At 42.0% G+C, this 14,369-nt stretch overlaps 1 protein-coding gene across 3 annotated transcripts in view; it reads left to right on the top strand.

Annotated features, from left to right (window-relative positions):
* Window positions 1–14,369, top strand: part of Ros1 (ROS proto-oncogene 1, receptor tyrosine kinase) — a 119,212-nt gene that overhangs the window by 39,163 nt on the left and 65,680 nt on the right. For 2 of the 3 annotated variants that reach the window (XM_036169099.1, XM_036169098.1), the window contains exons 13-21: window positions 1,446–1,942; window positions 3,564–3,776; window positions 4,870–4,980; window positions 6,409–6,587; window positions 7,398–7,589; window positions 9,991–10,091; window positions 11,247–11,464; window positions 12,155–12,315; window positions 12,676–12,820. In XM_036169099.1, coding sequence (XP_036024992.1) covers window positions 1,446–1,942; window positions 3,564–3,776; window positions 4,870–4,980; window positions 6,409–6,587; window positions 7,398–7,589; window positions 9,991–10,091; window positions 11,247–11,464; window positions 12,155–12,315; window positions 12,676–12,820 — 1,817 coding nt within the window. Of the gene's footprint in view, window positions 1–1,445; window positions 1,943–2,949; window positions 2,985–3,556; window positions 3,777–4,869; window positions 4,981–6,408; window positions 6,588–7,397; window positions 7,590–9,990; window positions 10,092–11,246; window positions 11,465–12,154; window positions 12,316–12,675; window positions 12,821–14,369 lie in introns of all 3 variants that reach the window. The other variant, XM_036169097.1, reaches the window with a different exon arrangement.

The raw sequence follows: 14,369 nt of genomic DNA, 5'->3' as shown, positions 1-14,369 counted from the left end.
AGTTGAAACTATTAATCTACATTCTGCAACATTGCTTTTTACCTCTATCCTATTTTGTGTGTCTGGCTCATTCTGTGTCTGGCTGGTGACTCCTCTGACTCCACCCTTCTTCTTCCCAGGCTCTTCTATGTCTGGCTGTCTCGCCTATACTTCCTGCCTGGCTGCTGGCCTATTAGCTTTTTATTAAACCAATTTGAGTGATAAATCTTTACAGTATACAAAAGGATTATTCCACAGCACCTCTGGATTTACAGGCTTTGTGAGCTACCTGATATCGGTACCAGGAATAGAAATCCTGTCCTCTGGAAGAGCTAGAAAGTGCTTTTAACCGCTGAGCCACCTCCCAGCCCCTTAGACATCATTAATTCTTCTATTGGCTCCCTCTTCTCCTGATAGTTGGGTAGTCACTTGTTGGATATTCTCCATTGTTTACAAAATGAAACATTTGTAATTGTCTGACTTACTTATAGGCAGATATTGTTAAAAGTTTAGATGACTCGAGATACAAAGTAGTTGGGTTAATTGTAGCAAAATACAATGTTTTGTTTCTTCTGTTTATCATTCTCAATGCAAGATAAAATTCACTGACAGGTTTTGACTTAAGAATTTGTATATTCTAGAGGAAACTTGTTTAGAAATCCATGTGGTGTATGTGTGTGTGTGTACATGTGTGTGCATGTGCCCTTGTCTGTTCCTGTACAAGTTGTGACTAGAGGTTGAAGCTGGGTGTGCTTCTCTACCATACTCTGTGTTTTTTGAGACAGGGTCTCTCAGTGAACCCAAAGCTCAGTATTTTCTGATAGACTCGCTTGCCAATGAGCCTCCAGGATTTGCATTCCCAGTTCCACGGGAGTTACAGGTGTGCATAGCTGTGCTTGGCTTTTACATGGGTTGTGGGATCCACACTCAGATCCTCATGGTTATCTGGCAAGTAGTTTCCTCACTTGGCCATCTCCCCAGCCCTAACTGTGTGTGTGGTTTGTCTATAATACGCTTGCCTCTAAAATTTTTAAAGATCCTTTTGAGTCCTAACTCTGATTCTTCAAAAAGCCCCTTAGAAGAATTAAAAGACTGTGCGTCATAATACAAGATGGAGTTTCCAGCCTTCTAACTTCTCACTGTAATCAGCAAGGCACAGTGCCAGCTTGGACCTTTTGTAGCTGGAGACCTTCTCTCCAGGCCCCGCCAAGCCCTGTCAGTCCGACAACCCACTTATAAAATAAACATATAGACATTTATATTATTTAAACTGCTTGGCCATTAGTTTAGGCCTACCATTGTCTAGCTCTTACTCTATGGTCTTCAGCTACAACCTCTATTGTTTTACACTTCGGGAAGTCCTGGGATACATGGTACTGAGTGTGTAACAGGCTGAAGTGATTAGCCCAGTAGGTTCCACAGGCACCCTTGCGCTGAATCACACCAGCCTTCTTTTGTCCCATCAGGTATGTCTTCTATCTCCTGAGAGACGGCATTTACAGAATCAATCTCCCTTTGCCGACAGGCAGGCACACAGAAGCTGTGCGCATCGTGGAGAGCAGCACGTTAAAGGACTTCGCGGTGAAGCCGCAGTCCAAGCGAATCATTTACTTCAACGACACCATGCAAGTCTTCATGTCCACATTTCTGGACGGCTCGGCTTTCCATCGGGTGCTGCCTTGGGTCCCCCTGAAGGAGGTGTGGAGCTTTGCTTGTGAAAACAATGACTTCCTCATCACAAACGGCAAGGCCATTTTCCAGCAGGACTCTCTGTCCTTCAATGAGTTCATCGTGGGATGTGACCTGAGTCACATAGAAGAATTTGGGTTTGGCAACTTGGTCATCTCTGGCTCATCCATCCAGTCGTACCCTCTGCCAGACCATCCACAGGAACTGTCGGTGCTGTTTGGTTCTCGAGAGGCCCTCGTTCAGTGGAAGCCTCCTGCTCTCGCCATAGGAGCCAGTAAGTGTGCCATGTTCAGGGTGAATACTGGCCACTTGGAAGGAAGAGAGGCTTCAACTGATCAGCATAGAGATTCAGTTTTGAGAGCCTGCATCTAGTCTTCAGCCAGGGGCAACTACTTAGTTCAAGTAGTGTTTTTACATTTGTCTTGCATTTACTACCAGCTTTGCAGTAGGAGGGTCTTTATATTCCATGGATAGATCCCAACAGAATAGCCCAGTCATTTTTGGACATCTATTATGAGATATACTGGCTTTCTAGTTGTAATGGCAGCTAGCCAGGGGGTTAACCCATTGGGATGAGGGGCTTGCAAGAATTTTAGCAATTCCCTGAAGCTTTCTGAACTCGACTCTTCATCTCTGGATAGACAGAATGCATGTGGTAGGAAGCACATGGGCTCCGGAGCTTTTTAATAAAAGAAGGGTAAAGGATTTCAGTCTGTGGACAGAGGTTCCCTGTCCCAGCAGCTTAACTCTTGAGTTGCTGTGAAAGCAGCTGTAGACCAGACATAAATGGATAGTGGAAGCTGTGTGTTAGTACAACTTTTCTAACAGAAATAGGCGATGAGCAGTTTTGCCCCATGGACCACTTTTGGCTAGTCGCTGATCCAATCATCAGGCAGCAATATTCAGTAAACTTGGACAATTTTTACTTTATGACAAGCTGTTTGTGCTTATTTGCTACATATCTCAAAGAATAATTGAGACTGAGGGCTGGGGATGCAGCTTAGTTGATGGAGTGCTTGCCTACCGTGCACCAAGTCCTGAGTTCAATCTCCAGCAATGCCTAAGTTGACATGGTGTTGCCCACCAGTAATCTCAGCACTCAAGAGGTAGAGGTAGGAGGATTAGAAGTTCAAGGTCATCCTCAGCTATGTAAGGAGTTGAGGCTAGCCTAGGCTACATGAGGATACCTTCCCCACCCGCTGTCTCGCATACACATTGAGAATGAATTGGCAGGTCTTTTTCCCCCTCAAGTTGATTTGACTTCTGGTAATTATGTTGGAGATATTATTATTATTATTATTATTATTATTATTATTATTGTTATTAAGAGCCTGGTTATATCTGGCAGTGTTATAGAGAACACTCCTCTAACATGACACAGAGTCGACCACATAGAAAGATTGACAGTCTTAGCTGGGCGTGGTGGCACATAAGCTCAGAGGGCTACATGGTGAAATTCCAATTAAATGTGGTTTTTTTTTTTTTTTTTTTGGCTTTTTGAGACAGGGTTTCTCTGTGTAGCTTTGGGGCCTGTCCTGGAACTCACTCTGTAGACCAGGCTGGCCTCAAACTCATGGCGATCCACCTGTCTCTGTTTCCCAAGGGCTGAGATTAAAGGTGTGTGTCACCACAGCCCAACCACCTAAAAAGATGTTCTTAAAAGTACACTCTCACATCTTTATTGTTGGAAATAAAGTCTCCTTTAATAGTGCTAAGTGAGTGTCACGGGAGGAATGGACACTGCTGCCTCCTTATCATTACACTGACCCTGTTAGTAGAGTAAGCATGACTGCTAATTACTCTTCATTTGAGATAGGTTACGGATGAGTTTTTGGGGAGTCCTTGGTCTTTCCCTATGGTGTCATCTAGGTCAATGACATTATTTAACCCTTTAGGCCCTTCCGCCTGGCAGAACTGGACTTATGAGGTGAAAGTTTCCACCCAAGACCTTCCTAAAGTCACTCAAGTTTTCTCTAACATAAGTGGGACCATGCTTAATGTACCCGAGCTGCAGAGTGCTACAAAATACTCAGTTTCTGTGAGAGCAAGTTCTCCTAAAGGCCCAGGTCCCTGGTCAGACCCTTCAGAGGGCACCACCCTGGTACCAGGTAAGAATATGATATGGTCTGGGGAGTAATTCTAAAAGGAAAGCCTTAGCCTGAGTGTCCTGTACAAGTTCTTGCTTCAGTGTTCTAAAGAGATGAGAATGAGCTCTGTTGACCTCTTGAGGATGAATTTTTAATCTGAGATTAGGCAGTCAAATAAATCATCATGGATATTTGTGTTACTTACCTGATACCTTATACACTTCAAGACACATTTGAAGAAATATAATTTTCTTCTTCATTGATTTCTTCTTAGTTTATTAAGACATAATTTTCCTCACCTCTGAAGGTCTTGGAGAGAGAGGTTGAGGGGTCTATGAGTTATAGCGAATTTCACCATCTTGGCTCAAAGAAATTGAAGGGCAATCGTATCATTTATATTGTCATTACATCAATGACTTCTGGGTTTTGAGAATAGGATTCTAGCAAACAGTAGCTGTGGGTAGCGAGGGTGGCTGTGGTGATGGATCAGTGGTTCTCAACCTGTGGGTCACAACCCCTTTGGGGTTGAACAACGTTTTCACAGGGGTCACATATCAGGTATTTACATTATGATTCATAGCAGTAGCAAAATTTCAGCTGTGAAAGAGCAACAAACATAATTTTATGGTTGGCAGTCAGCACAACGTGAGAAACTGTATTAAAGGATCACAGGATTGGGAAGGATGAGAACTGCTGAGATAGACTGCCGTGAGACCATGAGTGTCTGACTTGGCACAGTTAGACACTGTTACAGCAGCAGCGTGACTGTGCATCCTTCTTCACACTTTAATGTAAATGTTCTCAGAAGAACATTGAACAGGAGAGACGAGTTTACTAAACAGATATACTTGCTTACATTGCTCAATAATATTTTTCAAAATATTGATATTTTATTTAAAAAAAAATATGCATTAGTTGGGCATGTTGGCAACCAGGCTTTAATCCCAGCACTTGCGAAGCAGAGGCAAGCAGATCTCTATGAGTTTGATGCCAGCCTGGTCTATATAGAGAGTTCTAGGCCATTGAGTACTACATAGTGAGACATTGCCTTTAAAAAAAAAAAGTATGCTTTGTATAAGGTTTCTTACTAATTTCTTTCTATTTTACCATGTAGCTACTGAGCCACCATTCATCATGGCTGTGAAGGAAGATGGGCTTTGGAGCAAACCACTCAGTAGCTTTGGCCCAGGAGAGTTCCTGTCTTCTGATGTAGGAAATGTATCAGGTAGACACTCTCTCTCACCCGGGTGTAGGTTCCTATGTGGTGGCCCGGCCACGTGACTCAGCAGAAGGAAGGCACTGAGTTCTAGCTGCCGGGGCCACCAGGAAGGGAACGTTCTGCCAGTGCCGTTGTTAAGAAATTGTCTGCTCTTAGGCAGGGATGTTATTTATTACACAAAACGTGAGGTTATTTATTGCATCAACTTCAGGATATCGTCCTTCAATAGCAACCTGTCTTGTGCTAAGGCAGCTTTTCTTAGATGGTTTACTGTGGCCTTGACGTTAGACTGAAGCAGGAAGATGGCTGCACAGTGTTTTAAACAGAGTATCGGCGAGCACTGTTGACGAGGAGGACTGTGAGGTTTGTAATAGGGAACTACTGCTAGAAGTGTTCTTTCTAAAGTGGTGTGGCAGTGATCTTGCCTGAAGATGATCTGTGGACAATACATTTTATATTCCGATTTGGTCCTGAAGCCTACAACAGCATTTCCGCCCACCAAGGGAGCTGGGGTGAGAAGGCCAGCGTGGCACAGGTAGAAAGAGCGTGGCCTGGAGTTGGTTGGAAACTTGGCTCTCTCTCTCTTTGAACTTTAAGGCCTCAGACAGAATAGACAATCTGATGGACTCTAAGAAAATGATAATTCTATTTGCCATTACTGTATTAGGAGTTCAATTAGGTAGCAAAGCCCCTGGGACAATGTCAGGCAGATGCTCTGTGTAGATCTGTTCCGCTTCCTGGGTCCAGGGGTTGAGAGTTGGGTCTCACTTTACTGGAATATTATGTATGTGTGAGACAGAGTCTCACTATAAAGGCCTGGTTGGCCCAGATCTTACTATATAGACCAGGCTGGCCTCAAATGTGCAGACTGCCTCTGCCTCCCAAGTCCTGGGATTAAAGACCTGCACCACCACAACCAGCCCTTACTGAACTATGCTCGACAGTGTTAGTTATTTGGTGGTGCTCTTACCCTATGAGGAAATGTCACAGAACATGACAGAATGCACTAACAAGAGTTTTATTAAGATAGAAAAGAGAGACAGATGTGACAGGCCAGTGAAAAGACACGTGAATAAAGATGGAGTTGGAAACATGGCTCTGGATTATAAAGGCTGGGCTGCGCCTGTGCACACAGGCCCATGTGGCTATTCCACGCGTGTGTGTAGGTCACATTGTTGCACTGTGCACTTTATGCAAACTCATAAAGCCACGGGGTCCTGGTCACGCAAGAAGTTTTGTCCCGGAAATGGCTAGGCTGAAGTGACTAGGTCCACCGGGCATGTGCAATCATGCCTAACCATGGGGCGTATTGTGAATCCCTATCAGACAGACGCTTAAGTTCTCCAGAATAGCTATGTCAACAGTGTGATTGACTCATCCTGCTTCTGTTCTCACACATGAAGATAAGTGCTGTCTGTTTGTCTTTGTTTTGAGATATGGATTGGTATAACAACAGCCTCTACTACAGCGACACGAAAGGCAATGTTTATGTGCGGCCACTGAGTGGGATGGACATCTCGGAGAATCATCACATACCTAGCATCGCAGGAGCTGGTGCTTTGGCCTTTGAATGGCTGGGTCACTTTCTCTACTGGGCGGGGAAGACGTATGTGGTAAGTCAGAGCCTGGCATCCTGGAAGCTCTAAAGCAATGGCCGCCCACTTCAGTGACTTGCGTGACATGGAGCCATTTCTCTCTCCAACCAATGGGAACTAGTATTTTAAGAATAAAAAAGTACAGTGCCTAGCATGTAATAGGTACTTAATAATTGCAAGAATTAAAATATGAGAACTATTAAAATTAAATTAATATAAAAAAATAGGGAAATAACAGTAAAGAGGAGCAAGGGGAATGCTCATCCTCTATGAAGACAGTTTAAGAAGACTATCTCTTTTTTTTGGTAAGCCATGGGGATGAAAAGAGCCTTATGCATGTTGGGCAATGCTCTTTCATTGAGATGCATTCCTAGCTCCCAATCAAAAACTAAGACTATCACTAAGAATGATGGTACATATCTTAATCTCAGCCCAGACACCATCCTAGAGGCAGATGGATCTCTGAGTTCAAGGGCAGTCTGGTCTGAGATCTAGGAATAGCCATGGCTATCTAGAGAGACCCTGAAAAAAGATAAGGCATTCCTGGGTATTTTGATTGAATATATAATTAGGAATACTGGATATTTTAACTCAGTTTACTTCTCTTAGACATGAAAAGACTATGGAAGTTCTTTTGAGGCAGGTGCCATATCTGTTTGTTATTTTCCCAGGCTTAGTCCACTACCCAGCAATGATAAATATTCGCGGTTAAAAGAGTAAATGTACATATAAACAAATGAAAGAACTTACTAATGATTGTAATACACCATTCAGAAATAATTATGTCATTTGAAAATAACTGTCTGGCAATCCTGTCGTGTTTTCTAGATCCAAAGGCAGTCTGTGTTGACGGGACACACAGACATTGTGGCTCACGTGAAGTTGTTGGTGAATGATATGGCTGTGGATTCAGTTGGTGGCTATCTGTACTGGACTACACTCTACTCAGTTGAAAGCACCAGACTAAATGGAGAAAGTTCTCTCGTACTGCAGGCTCAGCCCTGGCTGTCTGGAAAAAAGGTGACAAAATTAAAATTTAGGATGTAATTATTATTATTATTATTATTATTATTATTATTATTATTTTGTTTTTTGAGTCAGGGTTTCTCTGTGTAGCTTAACGCCCTTCCTGGAACTTGGAGGTGTGCAGCTGTAACCCCAGCCCTGGTGGAGGGCACAGACGGGAGGATCCTGGGGCTTGTTGGCCAGCCAGTACAGCTAGCGGGTGAGCTCTGAGTGCAGTGAGAGACCCTGTTTGAAAAATTAAGGTGGAGAAACCCCGGGCAGTGGTGACACACACCTTTAATCCCAGCACTTGGGAGGCAGAGGCAGGCAGACCTCTGTGAGTTCGAGGCCAGCCTGGTTTATAGTGTGTGTTCCAGGACAGCTGGGGCTATGCAGAGAAACCAAACCAAACAAAAACAAAAAGGTGAAGAGAGACCGAAGTAGGCACCCAACATTGGCATCTCACCAACACACATACCTGTGCACACATACATGTACCACACACACAAGACAGAATAAATAACTGAATAAATTTGACCTGATTTCATGTTAACTGAAAAAAAAAGATCAATATATCTCAAAGCATCAAGAAGTAAAAGCAAGATTTAATTTTTAAAACCTGGAAAGGACTTTTCACCTAGTGAAGGAATCAATAGAATTCCCTGGAGGACAGAGTCTGTCTGTGATCGCACGGCCAGTACAAGGTCTTATAGTGAACTACTTTATGATGGTTGCTTTGTAGTAGGGCAAACTGCCAGGAAGTAGGTTGTTTTTGTTTGTTTGTTTGTTTTTTGAGACAAGGTTTCTCTGTGTGGGCCTGGCTGTCCTGGATCTTGCTCAATAGGCCAGGCTGGCCTTGAACTCACAGAGATCCACTTGGCTCTGCCTCCCGAGTGCTGGGATTAAAGGTGTGTGCCACCACCGCCCGGCACTAACCATGTTCTTTGCACATCAGTTCTTTCACAAGAGAGAGCCAGGATGTAGTTTTTCATGCTTGGAGTTCTTATTGCATTCTTTTAAAATTTTCAGTGACTCATAATTTCCCTTTTTATTTTCCAATTTCTTCTGCCCCCCCATCCTTGCTACTTTGTATCCTCCCTCCCTCCTTTTTATTTCCTTTCTGAGAAGGAAGGCCTTCTCTCCTGGTCATCCTACCTCCACTTCCGGAGTGCTGGGTCCCCAGATGTGTCCCAGCACACCTGGCGCTCATCATTCTTCGGTACCGCTGCAGCATGTTAAGGATGGTGTCACCACTTTAATCCTTTACAACGCCCCTGGACATCTAGGTACGCTGGATGCAACTCCATTATTCCCAGCTATTTGAGAATATATAACGTTTATAAAGCCAAAGAAAGCAGCAAACAACAGAAAAGGTCCCATCAACAAGCTCCTTGTATCTCATACACTCTGGTTCCTAGAACAGTCTTTCCTCAGGACCCACCTAGACAAACAGATATGAAACTAAGATATGGGTTTCAATAAGAAGACAATGAAAGAGTCATAAAGGTTGGTTTTTAAATTTTACCTGAAAATGAGACTTTATATATACTTGATTGTCCAATTATAATATATGAACACTCTTTATTTATCTTTATAAGCTATGCCAGAATGCTTTGGATTCCGTCAACAGAAAATACATTATTTATTCTTTTGGGCCTGGGTAGAGTCTCATAAAGCCTAGGCTAGCCTTCAGTTCTCTATGTAGCTGAGGCTGGCCTTGAACTTCTGGTCTTCTGATGAAGATCTCCACTTCCTAAATGCTGGACTTACAGCCTTGGGTGACCAGGTGGCACACTGGAATTATATGTGGAGTTTTAAAGTATCCTGGAGATTCATTTTTACCCCCAGGGATCATAATATGATAGGGTGCAGCCTAATTACCAGGACAAAAACTCTATTGTTCAGTATTCTCTGAGAACAACTGGTTTAAGCAAACAGAAGTCATTCCTCTGTGTGACTACAGGGCCAAAGTTACAGCTAGTTTTAGGCGAGGCTTCATACAAAGCCCATTTCAAACTAAGCATCTCTGGCGTGGGTTGGGAATTGTATTCTTTGAAAGTTTTGGGGTGCTGCTAAGCTGAAAACCCCATTTTGATAATCATCAGAGCTAAGCATATAAAATTGAATAACTGGGATGTCTACTTTTTGAAGAATTTCAGGAAATCTGTGCACATTTCCATAAATTATAGGTACATGATTTTGATATTTTGTGAAGGAAAAAATCCTTGAAGAGAAATCTATAGTTGGAGTCTGACCGACTCACAGAGGTAGGTTTTGGATCTGTGTTTGATTCACTTTCTTTTTATTTTTGCAGCATGGAGGATTGAACGTGTGTTTTCAAGCGTGCTAAGGAAGGACTCCACAACTCACTGTTTCTTCAGGCCTGGCTCATTTTCTGACCTTATTTTCTGTTTAGGTTATCGCTCTAACATTAGACCTCAGTGATGGGCTCCTGTACTGGCTGGTGCAGGGCAATCAGTGTATTCATCTGTACACAGCGGTTCTTCGAGGATGGAGGTAAAGACGATCCTTCACATGTCTTTTTATGTCCTGAGAAATCCCTGGTGCAAGGAGATAGGCTTCACCTAGACATGGGATTTTTGGTATTGTTATGCTCATATTTTATAGTTGGGAGATAGGCTTCACCTAGACATGGAACTTTTGGTATTGTTATGCTCATATTTTATAGATGGTTAAATGAGAAGTTAAATTATTGGTATGGAGACCTACCTATCGCTGAAGTATCAATCTATATCGCTAGCAAATGCATTCATCTGCAGAGGGATATGGACATAATTGGGTGGGCATGGAGGCTCTTCTTGATGGTTCATGTGAACTGATTTCAGTTGAGAAGGCTGAGTGAAGTTATTAGGTAGACTGGAAGGATACCTTCCCTGGCCAGTGACAAAGTTTATGGTACCTATGCCAATAACGAAGTGATTGTGTGTCTCTGTGGATTGTGGGGTTTTGTGGCTTCTATACTGGGGGTAAGCGGAGCCTTCTGTCCTAGGTAAATGTCCATACAATCTTTGGTCTTTGGCTATCTGTTTTTCATGTCTCCTCAAACATGTTTTCTTTTTTTTTAAAGTTACAATTATGCTAGAACCCTAACTCACATCTCCAGTGTTGTGTGACTGTGTGTCCTTGGCGGCCCCAAGTCTTTCTGCCTCCAACTATACACCCTCTTTGAGCCTTTTTGCACAGATGGCAAATCTATACCATTTTTGTGGCTTCCTTTCTGGGCGGCAGCTTTTTGGGTAAGGCCCGGAAGAACCTGGTGCTAGGTTTCCCACAACTTTGAGTGTTATGGAAGCACAGGTGAAACCAGATAGGAGCTCTCTGCTAGTGAAGGGGTGAGCGAGAATTCAGGCTGTGACATCAGTGTTCCCCAAAGCACAAGGATTTGTCCAAACCTCAAACTGACGTATACTCTTGCAATTGCTGTATTATGTTAATGAGAATTTGGTTGAAGTTTGGTAACTTAAGAAAAATTAAAAAAATCAATTTAATATGAAAGAAAAAACATTGGAAATTGTTGTTGCAAATATTTTTTCTTATTTGCATGTTCATAGACATACATGTACTTATTTAGGAGCACATAATTTCATGACTGCTTGTACCTACCAGACTTCCCCAAACTCCCAATGCACATTCTTTGGCTTTATGTTTTAGCAATGCTGGGGATGCTACTATTACCGAGTTTGCTGCCTGGAGTACTTCTGAAATTTCTCAGAATGCACTGATGTACTACAGTGGTCGACTCTTCTGGATCAATGGCTTTAGGATTATTACAGCGCAGGAAATAGGTCAGAGAACCAGTGTGTCTGTTTCGGAGCAAGCAAAATTTAATCAGTTCACAATTATACAGACATCCCTCAAGCCTCTTCCAGGTACAACATTTTATCCACACCAATTCACTTTTGTATTTCATATATATATGTATTTCATATATACACACACATATATGCAAGCACACACAAATATATTGGTTATATATGTGTGTGTATGTGAAACACATATACACATATATTGGTTTTTCAAGACAAGTTTTCTCTATTTAGCCCTGGCCGTCCTGGAAATCACTCACCAGGCTGGCCTCTAACTCAGAGATTTGCCTGCCTCTGTCTCCTGAGTGCTGGAATTAAAGGCCTGCACTATCACCACCCAGCCCTAAATAGTTGTTTTGATACTTTCTTTTAACATACTTCTTAAGAAAAAAAATAGTGTTTTTTAATTTGTTTACAGCAAATTTAATCTTTGGGAATATATTTACAGCCTGCAAAATTTACAGTCTGCAAAAGTTAAAGATAATTTTCAAGATATTTTAAAAGGAAAGGAAAAAAATTGACATTTGTTTGTTTGGAGACAAGTTCTCATGTAGTCAAGATTAACCTATGAATCATTTTGTAGATGAGACTGCCCTTAAACTTCTGGTCTCTCTGCCGCCACCTTCTGGTGGGATTGTAAGTGTGCACCACCACACCTCATTTTAATTCTAATTACTAGTAATTTCTGCTGGGTTTCCATGAATTTATCCTTAGCTTTCTTAATGTTTCTTTTCCTTCTTTCTCATTCCACAGGAAACTTTTCCTCTACTCCCAAGGTGATCCCAGATTCTGTTCAGGAGTCTTCATTTCGGATCGAAGGACACACTTCAAGTTTCCAAATCCTGTGGAATGAGCCCCCTGCAGTGGACTGGGGCATAGTTTTCTACAGCGTGGAATTTAGCGCTCATTCTAAGGTATGTTGCTGGTTCAAAAACCATTTCCCAAAGGCACTTCCTCATCATGCCCGCAGTGTGTGTTCGTGTGATTTGTACACTTAGCCAAACACAAGTCTTTGATGGTTTTTCCATAGCATTTGGTTATTAAGCGTATGCCGGAGAACACTCACACCTGTTTCTGCTCTGTGCTAATTGTGGTGTGGCCTACAGTTTAACTGGTTGATCTCAAAGCCATATCAAAAACAATTATCAAAGTTTGCAACTTCAAGATTTCAAGTCTTGGTTTTAGAAGCGAACCCAAATGCAGAAATTTTATTTAGTTATAAGTGCAAAAGTTAATAATTTTTCCTCTAAACGTGTTTTGTGCTTATATTTTAGTTCCTGGCTATTGAACAACAGTCTTTACCTATGTTTACTGTGGAAGGACTGGAACCCTACGCCTTATTTAATCTTTCTGTCACTCCATATACCTACTGGGGAAAAGGCCAAAAAACAACTCTATCACTTCGTGCACCTGAATCAGGTAAAAGAAAATCTGTTTTTAAACAATAATAAGATGCAGACTCCTACTTTACTTGGTCTGAGATGGACAATCAATACTAGTTAAAGTAACTTTCAGTTTTATAGATGTGTACAGGTTGAATAACCTTTCAATGAATTTTTGAAGATTTGAATAGTATCATCAAAATAGGCCTGTAAATATATTCCCAAAGATGACTATTTGAAAAGCTATGAACTGTTTTTGCTCCACTGTAGTGATCTTTAAAAGGCAGAAACTTGTTTCAGGAAGTCTGTGAAATATCTCATTGGGTGATTGGGCTCTGCAGAGCAGCAGGTATTAACAATGTTGGTAACACAGTGTTCTGAGCATGAGTAATTGGTGTCCATATTTCACGATTCTTGGAAATATATTTGAAAAAGAACACCAGGCTTATCCTCACAGGTGTACATGCTCACAGGCTTCACACTTTAATATTAAACATTTATTATCTACCTGTGCAGGATCCCCACACAGATCTGAGGTACAGGACAGGTCGTTATAGTCCTAGCTACAGAAGTGGGAAAGGAAGTCCAGAGTGACTCAGGGGAACTCATTGCTAAGTGGCAACAACACTATCCAGAGTTTTTACCGGAGTTTCAGCGATCTCATTTGGGTCATTTTTGCAAATATTGGTAAATAATAGCACTGTATCAATTTCACTTCTATAAATTTCCAATAGAGCAGGCAGTTTAGGAAACACAGAGATTCACTCAGAAGCGCACTTCTTACAGTATGATTTATTCAATAATGTTTATACACGAGGCTCATGGCAGGAACATAGTGGAACCTGGGCATGTTCTGCCTCAGGTAACATTTGGATCCAGGTACACTCTAAAATTGTCTTGGGCTTCCAGCTTTGATGGTGCAATTCTCTGGAAATGAATTACAACTGTACCCCTCAGGAGATCCCCTAGGGGCCTATGGTAAACATCTGATAGACATTTGGAGCATTATGGAAAATAATGGGATTTGGCCTATACCTCAGAATCTTTGTAACATATCAAACAATTATCCAGGCTCACCAATTTTTATTAAACACTTATTATATACCACTTCAATACTAGACTTGGGGAGGTCTTTTTAAAAAATAATTTATTTATTTTTATTTTATGAGCATTGATTGGTGTTTTGCCTGCATGTATATTTATTTATGTGAGTGTGTCAGATACTCTGGAACTGGAGTTATAGACAGTTTTGAGTTGCCATGTGGGTGCTGGAAATTGAACCCAGGTCCTCTGGAGGAGCAGCCAGTGCTTTTTTTTTTTTTTTTTTGGTTTTTTGAGATAGGGTTTCTCTGTGGAGCTTTGCGCCTTTCCTGGAACTTGCTTTGTAGACCAGGCTGGCCTGGAATTCACAGAGATCCGCCTGGCTCTGCCTCCCGAGTGCTGGGATTAAAGGCGTGCGCCACCACCGCCCGGCGCAGCCAGTGTTCTTAACTGCTGAGCCATCTCTCCAACCCTGGGCAGGTCTTCAGTAAGGAATAAGAATAGATTTTTTTGATGGAGTCCATAAAACAGTTCGGAAATGAACA

Source organism: Onychomys torridus, chromosome 19, assembly GCF_903995425.1.
Source record: "Onychomys torridus chromosome 19, mOncTor1.1, whole genome shotgun sequence".
Classification (NCBI taxonomy): Eukaryota; Metazoa; Chordata; class Mammalia; order Rodentia; family Cricetidae; genus Onychomys; species Onychomys torridus.
This window is presented reverse-complemented; position numbering and strand designations above follow the sequence as displayed.